Source organism: Pteropus alecto, unplaced genomic scaffold, assembly GCF_000325575.1.
Source record: "Pteropus alecto unplaced genomic scaffold, ASM32557v1 scaffold45, whole genome shotgun sequence".
Classification (NCBI taxonomy): domain Eukaryota; kingdom Metazoa; phylum Chordata; class Mammalia; order Chiroptera; family Pteropodidae; genus Pteropus; species Pteropus alecto.
The window spans coordinates 37668328-37682442 of NW_006442491.1; the positions used below are offsets into that span (position 1 = coordinate 37668328).

The 14115-nt window shown below is 52.4% G+C and overlaps 1 protein-coding gene across 5 annotated transcripts in view; it reads left to right on the forward strand.

Annotated features, from left to right (window-relative positions):
• Positions 1–14115, forward strand: part of LOC102889519 (aminopeptidase like 1) — a 53527-nt gene that overhangs the window by 20130 nt on the left and 19282 nt on the right. For 4 of the 5 annotated variants that reach the window (XM_006921943.3, XM_006921944.3, XM_006921945.3 and 1 more), the window contains one exon: positions 1961–4783. The exons of the other annotated variant lie outside the window; for it this stretch is intronic. In XM_006921943.3, coding sequence (XP_006922005.1) covers positions 1961–2065 — 105 coding nt within the window. In that variant the 3' untranslated portion in view covers positions 2066–4783. Of the gene's footprint in view, positions 1–1960; positions 4784–14115 lie in introns of those variants that run through there. 5 annotated transcript variants of the gene reach the window in all.

A 14115-nucleotide genomic window follows, 5' to 3' on the forward strand; every position in this document is an offset into this window, starting at 1 on the left:
CGCCCCTCACATAGATTTGGAATGGCTGAGAACTCCCTCTGTGACAATAAACTCTAAAGAAATTGGGGTTTTCGCCCTTTTAGGAAATATTCCATTCTTTGAGTCTCCTGGCTTTAGGGAAGAGTTGAGTGGACCTTTGCTGAAATGCGTGTTGAGCGCTCTGTCTGCTGCTGCTGCTGACGTAAGCCTCTCGGGCCGTGACACATTCCTGATGAGCTGCTGCTAGACAGGCATCTGGAGAAGATAAAAACCCGGTCTTCCCGTTTAATCAGCGCCGTGCGTCTGTGCGCTCACCTTGAGAAGAGAGCGGTCTGTTGAAGTGAGAGCATTATTAGCTATCTCATTCTTTGCTAATAAGGTGGCTGTTTCAGGAATATTTTTCATGACATTTTTTAGAAATAAACAGAGAGCATCTTGTGGTCAGTCAGGAGAGACACCCGTATGCTGCCGAGTGGCTCCCTAAGTGACGGCTGCGTGTTTTCTTTGACAGGAACATAACACTTCACAGATGAAATCAATTCTGTCCATTTCCTTGTATCTTTCAGATCCAGTGGTATCTCTGGCCACATCCTGAGCATTGTTCTAACTCACTCACTCACTACTCTGTCACTTTTCTGAAACCAGTCACTTCCTGTGGCACAGAGGCCCCCCTCATGGTAGTGTCAGCTTTGCAAAAAGTGAGGCCCCGCCCAGGGCCCCCGGAAACCCTCTGTGCTCTCTTCCATGTGCTGGTCGCCCCGTGCAGGGCGGGCGTGAGGCTGCCACGTCCCATGAGAAAGAGGAGGTTGCTCGTGTATGCTTGTTTCCAACATTTAGATGCATTTGGTCACCAAGCGAGCAAAACTAACTTTAGTTTCTCACTGTAGTACGCGGGTTGTGACCTGCTGCTGAATTACGCATTGGTTTTGAAGTTTCTTAAAAACTAGAGAAACATGTTTTGTGATACAACAGATAGTGGGAAACGCTTTTAGCATCTTTTTTATAAATCATTTGGAGGGGTTTTAAAGCACATCGTTTAGTTGCGGCTTCCCTGGTGTTCGGGTTACTTAGGAGAAAGTGAGGTACTCCGTCTTATCCCTCAAGCGACGCTGCTGTCCGTGGCACGGCTGGCCGTCTCCTTGGCAGGTCAGCTCATCTAAGGATGACTGAGCCTCGGGGGTCACCCTGCAGAGACTTGACCTAAGACAGGGGAGCCTGTCTGTCCTTATGTCCCCTCCTGGTTGATGGCGGCCCTGGCGGGAGGGCCGGCTCACTTAGCAAACAGAACCACCAGTCGGGTTGGTGGGGGACATGGAGGGAGGACAGAAGTTGGATGGTCTTCGTGGGCACGTCCCTCTGCTGCCTGCTCGTCCTCGCCCTGACGCGGCGCCGTCTGGAAGAGGCGGGGCCTGTTGTGGCTGGAGGCCCCTCGCCTGTCTTCTCCACCGCCCTTCCTCCGGAAGGTCTCTTTTATGTCACCTGAAGTACAGGGACTTGCCTCTTTCTGCACTTGACCTCCATGGGGAGCACTCTCCCGTTTTTATTTCAGAGGATGACTTTTCCTCGTCAGATTCAGGGAGGTGGAAATCCGCTTCTCTGAGGCCATCGGCCCCCACACGGCATTAGTCGGTAGTGCGATTGCATAGTCGAGGCGTACGCTCCCCCGGAGACCTGCGTCCCGCACGGGCTCAGGAGAGGCGGTTCCTCTGGGCCTGGAAGCAGAACCTTGCCTTTGACAGCTTCGTTTCAAGTGGCAGGTTCCAGATGCACGCTCGAGCGAATCCTAGGAAAATAGGTAGCTCTGGGGTCACGGAGCCTCCCACGCGTGTAGCTCGCACCGCGTGAGCTGATGGAAGGGACTGTAATTGCGTAGCCTGTGCAGATGTCAGCTGTGAGATGGAGCCGGGAGCCTGGGACGGGAAACGAGCGAGACTTGATTTGGGGGAAGTGACTTGCTTTTTTCCCTCCTCTTTACCTGTAGGCAGAGCAGTATCAAAAGAAGAATCGGAAGATGCTTGTGATTCTAATATTATTTGTCATCATTATTGTCCTCCTTGTTGTCCTCGTCGGCGTGAAGTCTCGCTGAGCGGCGTCGGGTCTGTGTGTGCGGCACGCTGGCATCCCGGGTGTGCGGGGCTGGGCGCCCCGTGGGCCGTCGCAGAGGTGCGGGCCGGACCGCGTTGAGCCGCGGGCGCCTCCACGGACTCCTGGCCACGCTCGTGCTCCAGGCAGGGGAGTGGGCTTCTGTTCTTCCTTCCTCGTCACGGCTTCAGGACCTCGATGCTGCTGCAGAGTAGAGATGGAGTCACCAGTTATCGCGTACTTTCTTTAGGAAGAGAAAGCGAGTTGAATGTTTACAGGCACTCCAGAAGCTGTTCGATGTTATATGTGTATATGCTATTTTTTTTTTTTTCCAGCAGTCAAGTCTGAGCAGCATGTTAAAACAATTTTTGGAAAAAAATTTTTGAAAACCGTCTGGTCTTTAAGAAATTTTGTACCAAAAATTGACGAGTAGAGGCAAAAATGCCTCTTCATCTCTCTTTACCTGTATGTTTTCCAGTTGAAGACAAACTGAGAAGCCTTTCAGAAATGTATAATCCAGTCCCCATCAATTTAATTTAGCTTTTCCATCACTGTTAATGATCAGGGTAACGAAGTGTGAAAAGTAAGACACCGCCATGGATGTGAATTAACATGCTTAGAAGGGCCAGCGAGGGTAGCCTCGTGAGCTCAAACGCATCGTGGGTGGGTGGTCCTCATCCAGAGTTTGTGTACTGCGTTTTCTACCGCAAAGCAAAGGGGTTCTTAACAAAACCATCTAAACTTAAAAGTCGGTGACGTGAACTAACCTCACATTGAAAGGAAGTTTGACAGTGTCATAAAGAGTCACCGGAATCGGCCAGTGTTTCCCTGTGCACAGCCCCAGCCATCCTTGCTCAGTCCATTACTTATATGCTAACTACGTAATGACCTGTTCAAACCAGATACCACTTAATGAACTGTGAATTTACACAGAGGCCATTCCAAATGGGTCACCCCATTGGGATCTCAAATTATTAACCAGCCATCACTCCATTTCAAGGTAGAACATTCCACCAGAGGTTTGATTTATTGGCTCTCCCATTGCTCCTTGAAGTGTGCCCCGGAAGTGGGCAGGGCATGTTCCTGCAAGCGGTGGAAACCTTGAGCAGGCAAACCCCGTTGGCGTGAGCGGGAATCACATCGCCAAAGTCAGGCTCTGTCGCTGAGCTGTCATCAACATGGTGCTCGAGTATGTTCCTGGGATTGTGGAATAATGTGGAAAGTGATGATAACTTTGAAAACCTAAGTCGTACACGCTTTAATTGGTCGAGACACGAGTAGAGTTTTAATGGTCTTTGTATCATTTTTGATGGCTTTTCTGTTGTTTTTACCTTTAATGTACTACATTTTATTTGGAACAGTCACGTGAAATACCTCTCTAGAATTGGCTTTGAAGTTGTTTCTAGAAATTTGAACTCAAGTTCAGAGATTCAAGTTGTCCATCCAAACAGGTGATGGGCTCGATGCCCAGCCCCCTGTCCCAAGCTTCCCTCCCCAAGTCATTGTTGTGCCAGGTGGCCCTGCTGTTCTTATTGCTGCCGTGGCCATAGGATGATCTAAAGGTGGCCCTGGCATTCCGGGACATACCGTGGTATTCCCTGACGGACACTCCTTTATTAGCAAAGAAGCTCGTCCCTGAAACGTGGGGCCGCTGCATACCGGGAGGCTGGCAGGCGTCCTGTAGTCCCAGCCGCCCTCAGCCCAGTGGCGGAGTCCGGACCAGCCGCTCCCAGGAGTGAGGCTGTCCCCGTCAGGGCCTCCCTCCCAGACACTGTGCCGGGAATAGTGGACTGTCCCTAAAGTGTCTAAAATCCTGAGTCTTGAAGGAAAGTGATTGTAAGAAAGAATCACCTTTTATTTATATTTATTCTCAACGAGTAGGGTAATGAGGATTGGTTTTTGTCCCCGCACCCCATTTGGGTAAAATAATGGGTCTGATTAGAAATGGTTTAAGGGTCTCGTGGGGTGGGGGAGCCGTCCCATTCCGAATGACACGGGGGCAGTGCCCACTGAAGTCCCAGCTGTCCCCCGCCACAGCCACGTCCCACAGCGGAGGCTGGCCTGGTGCCGGTCAGCTGGCTCCCCGAACCCTGTGCTTCTCTGCTGAGCCTGTACCTGGGCAGGGAGCCACGGCGCTCGGCGAGCAAGAGAAAAATCAGCAGCATCCTGGTGTGTCCAGGTCCTCTGCCTGGGGCCAGCTGTCGTGGGGGCCCCAGTGTCCCTGGCGGGCCAAGGCCGGGTCGGTCTTCCGTCCAGGCTCGCCCCGAGGAGCTGCCCACTTCCTGTGTCCGGGGTGGCCCCGCTGACCGGGGCGGGAGAGGAGAAACGTCACATCAGTGTTGACTGTCAGGGCCCCAGGGCTCCTGAAATCTGCTGTCTCGTTTCATTAACTCGGGCTGGGGGGGTCTGGCTTCCCGTGGGAGCAAAGCAGTGTATGTCTGTAATTTAACAGGTTTGCCGCTTTCTTCGCTAATTGAGAAAGCGTTATTTATTTGTTTTGACACCAATGCTTTCAGTGTTTTATCCTAGCTAATGGCTTCTTAAAGGTAATAAAACCCTTCCAAGCTCATTGGTCAGATAAGACTTTTTTTTTCTTGTGTGCTTAAATAAAGCAATTAGTGACGTGCTTCTAGCCAATGCGACTTTTTTTTTTTGGTCCTTTTTAAAAACTAATTTACTGTTACTGGAAACTTTTGTACAATAAAGCAGTCAGGCAGATTAATGAGCGTCCTGCAGTCGTAGCGTTAATTTTAAGGACGGGGTTCGTGTTTCCCTCCCCAGCATCTGTTTTGGGAGGGCCCGCGGCTCCGGGACTGTTTGGCCTGAGGCCTCTGCCTCAAATCTGTGTGTTGTGGCTTTCGGAGGTCCCCACCCCTGCGCTGGCCAGTGTGCACAGAGGGACTGCCAGCCAGGCAGCTCATCTTCTCCTTATGAAACCGTGAGCCTCATGTACATACCAAGAAACATCTGGAGATGTTCAAACAAAATCGTAGTGTGTTTGCTTCACCGAAAGGTAGTTCTTACACAAGGCTCTGGCAGGTTGCATGTCTAACTGACTTTGAAAGTGTCCCATCCTGTCACACTGAAAACTTCAGGGAGAGCATTTGCTGCTGGACCCAAAGCCAGGACTGTAACCCGGTCGAGTGGGACTTTGTGTCTCCTCCTCGGACGTGTGGCTGGTTCTGTGTCGGGGGGGCTGTCAGGGCGCCACGGTCTCGCTTTCTGCAGCCGAAAGCGAGACCAGGGTCTCTACGCACAGAAGCAGGCGCTGTCTCTCCACGCAGTCGCCGTGGCGAGCTGGGCGTTCACCTGCGAGGCTCATGGCCCTTCCTTGTCCCAAAGCCCGAAGAGAAGCCACACGGAGGCAGCCTCCTGTCACCGAGCCCGCAGCCTGTTTTCTCACCAGACGTCGATCCCCCCGCCGCGCATCAGCCGTTGGCTCAGTCTCAGACTCAGATCCACCGTGAAAGGAAAGACGCCTTCCACAGGCTTCAGGAACATTCTGGCCCAGCAGTGGCATCCGAGCCGTCCCCCGCGCTGGCGAGGACTGCCGTGACCGAGACGGCGTGTGCGGCCGTGTGGGCCCTGCGGGGCGGGCAGTGTTGCTTGTGCGGGGACCTCGTGGCCTTTTCCCTCCTGGGTTTCCGACGCCCATCCTTGAGACGGCGTGACGAGTGTGCACTGATGGGCTCCGAAGCTCCCTGTCGAGCAAGAGCTGGCAGGCTCGGAGCCCGGCCCCAGGCGTGACCGGCCCGGAGGGGTGGCAGCGAGGACCGCCGGGTAGGTCCTTCTGGACGCCCAGGCGACGGGACTGGGCTGGGTGCAGATGTGCCCTGATAACTGCAGGGAACCAAGCGAAAGTCTGAGCAGCCGAGAAGTCCCTGGCTGGCTGTCTCCATTGCGTGGCCTCAGCGGGCGCCCTCCCAGCCCCGCGGAGTCCGTGCCTGCGTTTGGAAGCGCAGCGTGCTCCTCTGCGCGCGGGCTCGGTTTTGATCATTGGGACCCCTGACTGTGGCCAGAACGGAACTGCCTAGAGAGACCTGGCTGACATGTCTTCACAGTAGGGTGTAGGGAGGACAGGCCAGCGGGTGGGCGGTGCTGGCTCACTGACGTTTCTCCGAGACGCAGGTGGGCAGATTTGCTTCCTTTGACGTGGGCTGCGTTTTGGAGCTTGGCACTACGCGTACACGGGCTTCCACCGTCAGCCTTTAAAAACTCCTGCTTTTCTCTCTCAGTGCTCCCTTGACCGCCTAGATGCCCACCATAACCTGGTTGCCTGATATTTTTTTTCAGTTTTGTTTCGAAATCGAAGGAAAAGACCCTTCCTTCAGCGTGATGAGTCTTAGAGGGAACTCGTGAGGGCTCGGGGCGGCACGCAGACAGACTCCAGCTCGTCTGCGAGTGGCTCAGAGTCAGGACTTAGACAGTGGGCGTCAGCCGTGTGCTATGTGTGTCCTGTCCCCGACTCCACGCCGCCCTTGACGTCATTCTGCCAGTCTACGGCTGAGTCTTCTTATGACACAAAGGGACGTTCCACAGAGCCAAATGGCAGAGACTTTTGTACAATTCCCTGGTCAATCGAGGCAAAAGAAACAAAGTAATCATTTGTCCAGTCACTCACATTAGCTCTCTGGACTGTCCTGAATGCTCAGGACAATTATGTGGGCCTCTACTTCAGCTCCAGAGTCTAGGTAAAATGGACCATTTCAATGAGGCTCCATTCAACACAGTGCACACTGAAACCGGGCTCAGAGGGGACCACTGGGTCTAGCATTTTCTGTCTGTCAACTACTATTATAAAATTGCTTTTAGCTAATCATCCAAATTCTGCCATTGGTAATCACGGTCTCTCTCATTTGACACACGTCGCAGTGGAGGCAAAGGGGCTCGGGTTTGCATCGTTTGTCCTCTCAGAGGAAGTGCTCAGGGAATCTGGTGGGTTTTTTTTAACCTGGTGTTGTGGCTTGGGACACCCTAACAGACCTCCATTTTCATCGACTGTCAGGTAAGGAGAGCAACCCCCAAACCTCCTCCTTTTCCAGACGGAGGAATGGGGACCCAGGAGCGGGCTTGCCGAGGTCCCACGGCTTGGATAACCCAGGGCTAGGACGAGAATCGTCCATCTTTCTCATTTCCAGGCCAGTACTATTTATGCTTATGCCATTTTGATTGTTCATTTCTGGGCATAAAATTAAATGACCTTCTTCAAGAAAGATTTAATGGTCAAGATGTGATTTGGGAAAAGCTTCCTCAAGGATTTTTTTCTTATTACAAAGATTAGACTCGACCGAAGCTAAGCAAGATTTGCAAACAGTTGGTATGTCATTATCCCTGGCTCAGGTTTTCGTGTAATTGGTGTGAAGAGATTGTGGCTGATGACTAAGCCTGCTGCTGAACAGAAAGTAATGATTCTTTTGTGATGTGACTTGGTGTGCGTATGTGTGTATTTTGTGGTTGTTTAGAAAAGGTACGTATACGTGTACATATACATACACCTAGTAAGATGGATAATGTCATTTTAAAGTTGTAAATAATAATAAAAAAAAAAATAGTCCTGAGCAAAAGTGATTCTACAAACGTAGCACTTCATTTCCACACCAGGCCACGACTAGAAATTGATTTTTTTTCCTTAAAATCCAATTAAGCCTCAAGGTTGGTCATCCATTCGAAAGGTCGGCTGAGTTAAACAATGACAGCACCTTCGGTTCATGCTAATAGTTAAATTTACCCAGAACTTCAGTAGTTGCGTCGGGCCTCGCGGATGCAAACGCCACGCATCGCGGATGTCACCAGCAGGGGTGCGGGCACACCAGCAGATCGTGCCCCTTGACTTGGTAAGTTCCCGAGCTGGCCGCCATCTCTGTCACTTTGTCCCCTCAGATTTCCACAGTCCACCCTAGAGAGCCTTGGTCTCGACGGCCGTTCCCCGCGCTCCTCCCATCCTCCCTTTCTGCGGTCCCGAGAGGGTCAGGAAATGGAAGGTAGCCTCTCATTTAAAGAAAAAGAAAGACGGGAACCCGTGGTGTATACAGTGGGTTTCCTGAGCTGCCGAGTTGGTCATGGAACAAACCACGTTTTAAAAATAGTAGTTGGTAGAGCACGTTTACTGCGTGTTCCCAGCATATCGAGAGAAAGACTTCAAAACATTGTTTTATGGTTCTCATTGAAAACATTGTTTTATGGTTCTCATTCAAAACATTGTTTTATGGTTCTCACAGGTGATGTTCAAGTGTTACTGAATTTATGAAGATCTTAGGACCACGAACCTGATTGGAATGGGTTTTTTTTTTCACTCTGTTTAGATTTTAAGGTCACTCAAGTTTTATAGGTCATTGAGAAGGAATAAGTGATCTTATTTCAAATCTAGCCTTTAACCTGCATTGTAATATCAGCAATGTGGCTCCATTTCAGTACATTTCACCTATAACTATGAACCAGCCTGAAATATGGAACCTTCCAGACGTAGTGAGAAAAAAAAAAATTTAAAAATATTAAATTTCCTTCTCATGGCCCTTAAAACAACGAACAATTTCTGGTTAATTTCTCCTTCCCCCGCCCTTCCCCCTCACACTGCTCAGCAGCCAAAACCCTCGGCAGCAGGTTTACAACCCTTTTTTTACTTTTTAAAAGTCTCCACTTTTAGATACTACAGGGAAATGTGTTGCTTTACGCAGGGGTGTTTCTGGAAAAAACAATGTGACTCAGGTTTTCGAAGACTGAATCATTTTCAATGCACTAGAGAAACAAACGACTTGAAAGGATCCTGCGAAGGTTTTCTAAAGGAAAGATTTCTCGATCAAAATAAACACGGACCCTTCGTTTCGCTTTTCTATACATCTCCATTTTCCTATGCTGTTTGTTTCCAGGAACGTGGAACCACAGCTGGGCTGTTGATTATTTCTCTTTTCCTTCCTGCAGCTGCCCCTTCCCTGGGCTCTGGGTCTTCAGTATGCCCTTGAAAACATTTGCAACTACAGAAATGATTTTGCTGGTGTTCAGAAGTAAATAGGAATTTAGTTCCTGAGACATGAGGGTCGGTCCCACCTGACCCTGCGCCCTTCCTTGGGGAGTTATTTAGGCTGCTGGAATGGCGGGGGAACCTCCAGTAGCAAGCAGTTCCGTCCCCTGGTCCATTTTTATTAGCATGTTCTCTCAGCCCACTGATACCTCAAGGTAAAAGCACAGTGCTTTAGATGAGATTACCAAAAAATAGGCTTTTCAAGCACATTGCCAAAGATTCCATGCAATGTTCTATCTGTGGTGTCAGATCCATGAATATATATGATCTTGTGTTTCTTTTCAAAAAAAGAAACAGGAAAGATAAGAGAAAAACTAATAAAAAATGTTTACCTTCGGAAGGATGAGTAGCAGGGGGCGGAGGGGACAGGAGAGTCCTCTGAGAAATCCTTTTTACAGTTTCGACCTTTGAACCATATAAACGTTTTACTTATTCAGAAAGCGGAAACGTAAAACAAATGAGAACAGCAAACCCTAACGCTGACTGTGATCGGAAAGAGGGCTGTAGACGCACGTCACATAGCTTTTCGGTCTGTCGGTGGGATACATTCTAGGAACAACAAAAAGTTCTCTGGACACCTGTTCCCCCAACTCACAGGACAGGTTCCCTGGAGAAAAGGCTGACTCTGGGCCAGGGAAGGGACACACAGTGGGCCCGGAGGTCATCTGATTGTTCCAGAAGGGACAGAAGGGCTGGAAAACTGATATGAACGTGTGAAAAAGACATAGGAGCTGGCCCGGTGGGGCTGTGCCCAGCCTATGTGAGGACACAGGGACCAGTGAGACTGAACGTCATGCATACGTACGTGGCGGGGTGCAGGGCGGCTTCGTGGGTGTGCAGCTGTTGCCATCACGCAGGGCCCCATTTTTGGCTGAATGCTCTGCTGTCGCCATCTTGAAATTTCTTTTTTTAAAAAGGTTCTGCATCGTCATTTTGCACTGAACCCCACAACTGATGTAGCCAGTCCCAGGGAAGGGGGGAGGGGGTGGCGGGGAGGTGTTCTGTACTCGAGAACACCAGGTGCCAAGTGGAGCAGGGATGACCGCTGGAAAGTCACCGTGCTGTGACTCCTGGATGGTCACTGCATCCAGGCAGAGACCATCACTCTATCCACAGAACCTCGGGCAGAGCTTGTCCGGAAACGGCACACGCTCATCGTCTGTGTCACTCCACGCGGCATAAAGAGGACCCCGACGTTCATTCTGTTAATCATCCAGGCGGAGCCACGCCTTCACCACGAGGCGATCCAGGGGACCCCACGGAAAGCGTCACCAGCCCGGGCCGGTGACGGGCGGCGCGTGTGCTCCGTGGCTTCTGCTGAGGTGTGGTGGGAAACAGTGCGTACTGTTGCCCAAAGCGAGCCTGGTCGTGGTCCCACAGGCGAGCGCGGACTGCGGGACCTTGGAGGGGACGTGTCAGTCAGTGTCGGGAGCGACGGGGGCAGGGACGGTCCTGGATCAGAGGAGAGCGACGACACGGGCGTCCCTGCGGAAGGCCTGATCCTCCTCCGGATTCTGATCCAAAAAGGAAAGGCCGTGAAGGACATCTTGGAGACGAAGAACTGGCAGTGTGGCCTGTGTGTTAGGTCACGAGAGCGTTGCTCCAATGATAAATTCCCGTGGGTGCGATCGGGGTGTGGTGACGGCGGAGGCCAGTGTCCTTGTTTCTAAGGGGTGGGGTACACACAGAGGTGTTCAGGGAAGTAACTAAGTGGTGCGGGAGAGGCACGTGCATGCACACGTGTGAACGTAGGGAAAAGGTGCACGCATGTTCATTGTCCTGGATTTTCCCCTTTTTCACGAGTTAATGCCTTTTTTTAAGTTTCTAGAGAAATGTGATTTTTATGGCAGTCGGTTCATTTTCAGTCCTTCGGGGACACTGAGCGCAGTTCTGGTTGGTGTGTCTGACACGATGTTTAGACGGTGAAACCGAGGCACCCCGCGATGTCCGGGCATGGTGAGGGGAGGTGCAAGCACACGCGACCCAGGCAGCATACCGGGCGGCCACGTGAGGGTCGCCCTCACGGGGCTCACGCCCGGCCAGCTGTCCCGGGCCGGCGCCATGGGAGAAGGTGGCAGGAGCCCAGCCGCTCCCCCGCGTCCTCCACGCGTGAGGCAGTGGTCGCTCTCGACCGCAGGGAGCCCGGCCTTAATTTCACGTTAGTTCTGGCGGAGCTACTTCCCCTGCCTTTCAGTCGGGCACAAGGTCAGGTCCAAACTCCATGGCTCAGCAGCCGCCTCACGCCCACTTAACACGCAGCCACACGAGCTTTCGATGGGTCCGGAATGGACCATGCCCTTGAGTTCTCTGGGTCCCTGCTGAGTGACGCCCTTGTCTGGGATCGGCCTGCCTGGCACACGGCCCGCCCTTGACACCCAGCAACAACGTCACCTCCAAACCCAGTCAGCTCCCAGGGGCTGGAGTTCCGGGTTTCACTGCTGTTTGCTCCCCACCCCTACACACCCACCCTCCACTCCCCCCACCACACACGCACACACACACCATTGTATTCCCGAAGCCTGACCCAGCCTGGAGCTCTTCAAAACTGATAATTCATGTTGAATGAATGATTGAAAACACCAGGAAGACGAAACGAGTGTTCCCAGGACCACTGTTTCCGTCTCCTACCAGACGTGATGGCATCTGGGAGTGTCCTGGTGATGGGTCATGTCCACACAGGCACTGGGGGTTTTCACACAGGTGAACGCCAGCACACCACGAACACTTCAGCACACAGTTCATCCTCCTGGAGCCGGCCTACATGATGCGGTCTCAGAAATGTGTCTAGAATGTGAACTGTACCCCCAAACGTCCTAATAAGCCCTGGGAATTGTGTTCTGATTTCTTCCAGAAGTTTTAAGTCTTTTCCTCAACTCCTAAATTAAGTCTGAACACCCAGTTGAGTTTGGAAAGAGTCAAGCCACCAAAAACATTTCTCGGATCGCATTAAAGATCTGGTGAGTTGTTTTAAGTTTTCATTTTTTACAGAAAATTTAATTGAGGTGAATTTTTTATTGACAGTGAAATACATACTAACCTGTGGATTAGTACCTTCGTAAAATTTTATCTAAACAAAGCGCTGCCTGTCTTACTGACGTCGAAGTCTGTGAAGTCTGCAGGGAGAAGGGGGAGCATTCCTGGAAGGTGTTTGTGTCTGTGACAGGCTGCATCTTGAGGAAACTGGCAGGGTTCTGAAGAGGAATAATTCCTGAACGTTCTGTTTGGTTTGGACTTCTTCGATCTGGGGGTGGCTGAAAACCAGACTCAGTAATATCTGTTTTTAACAAGCATCTACCGTTTTCTCTTGCTTTGTGTGCAATAAGTGTTTAATAAATGTGATTGAACTGAATCTCTCGTTCATCCTTTCTTGGGGCCGTCTAAAAGGAAAGCCGTCCAAAATCACCTCGCCACCGACAGTCTCCTTCCCCCTTCCTCCTCCCTGGACACAGAAGTGCCAGGCCCCTGCTGTCTCAAGTGCTTCCTGGACTGTCCTTCAGTGTGCAGAGGTCGATGGAGAGATCAGACTCCCCAGCCCGCCATTTCTCTCGGCCTCCGGTCTCACACCAGCTTCAGAGCCCCATGGACACTCTGGGTCTGCGCTTGCTCCCCGAGCCTCCCCCCACCTGGGTGCCTCCCGTGTCTTGTTTGCTGGCGGAAGTCCCATTTCATCCCTCAGGCCTCCAGGACGATCCCCCGCCACCGGCTCCTGCTAGAATGCCCTGCGTTTGTCTGCAGTGTGTTTGCAAACAGAAAAAAGAGTGCTAGATCTTCGTACGTGCTCTTCGTACCCTTTACAAATGTGTGAAAACATTCAGCCGCTGTAAAATCTTTTGAAGAAAATAAGATCCAATTAGTGTCGACTTTTACGTCGGCAGAGCTGAGGGTTTTGGAGGAATCCGTTTCGCTCGTTCATCAGCTAGTTTCTGACGGCCTGCTCTGGGCCAGGCACCAGGGGCCAACGCAGACGACAGGCCCTGCCTTCACAACGCCGAAGCTCTTCGTCCAGCCGTTCCCGAGGAGCTGCGGCTCAAAGCTTTGGAGGAGACAGGCCGATGGGGAAGATGGAGGTGCGGCTTGAGGGCGGGCTGTGAGGTCGCCTCCATCGCCACACTAGGGCGTCAGCTTTGCCAGTTGAAAGCGTGGAACTCAGGAGCGGTGACAGAGAAGAGTGCCAACCAAAGGCCCGGGGACAATCGGCCGCCGACAAGATGGGGTGGGGGACCAGATTTTTACTTTTAAATAACTCGGGTAGAGCTTCCAGTACTGGGTCATCACTCCCTGACCCTTGTCTCTGAGCCGCAGCAGGAGCTGGCACCCGCACCAGCGGCACACTCGCCATCCCCCACAGGCCCCAACACCCTCCAGGGACCCCTCTCTTCAGGGAGAGGTGGCTCAGGTGCTGTCTTGTAAGCCCCCTGCCTCCTCCGTCCCTCTCCCCCTAAGTGGGGTGGGAGGCTGTAAGGGGCCGCTTGCTCAGGCCGTTGACCCTCCCTGCAGAGGGGTGACGGGGTCTCCAACTTAACAAGGTGACACCTCGATTTATAAGTGGCCATCCCAGCAGCAACTTGGATGGAAGCCCATGTCCCTGAACCCCTCTCTCTACTAGGACAGTGCCTGGCACAGAGTAGAGGTCTGAGAAATGTCGGGGAACCTATGACGTGAAGAGGAAGAGACTTGACACCACCCAGCCCGCCAGGCCAGTGGGGCCTTACCCCACTTAGAGCTGGCACAAGTCCCAAACCCACCCTGCCAACCCCCACGTGATGGGCAGGGTGCTGTGATTAGGGCGGCGCTGCCAGTGTGGGGTCCCCCAGAACCACCACTAGCTGCTCGGAGACCACTGCGGGGGGCCTGCCTCCCCTCGGGGCCGCGCCTGCTCAGGGCTCAGCTAGACTCTGGCCTGGTGGGAACTGCTGGGGCGGACGTGAGGTTGGCCGGGCCGAGTGTGCCCAGGACCCGCGGGAGGTCAGGCCTCCAGGGGTCCGCTGGCGGCCTGCGGGGGTGGGGGGGCCGGAGCCGGGGCCCCAGGCCGGGAG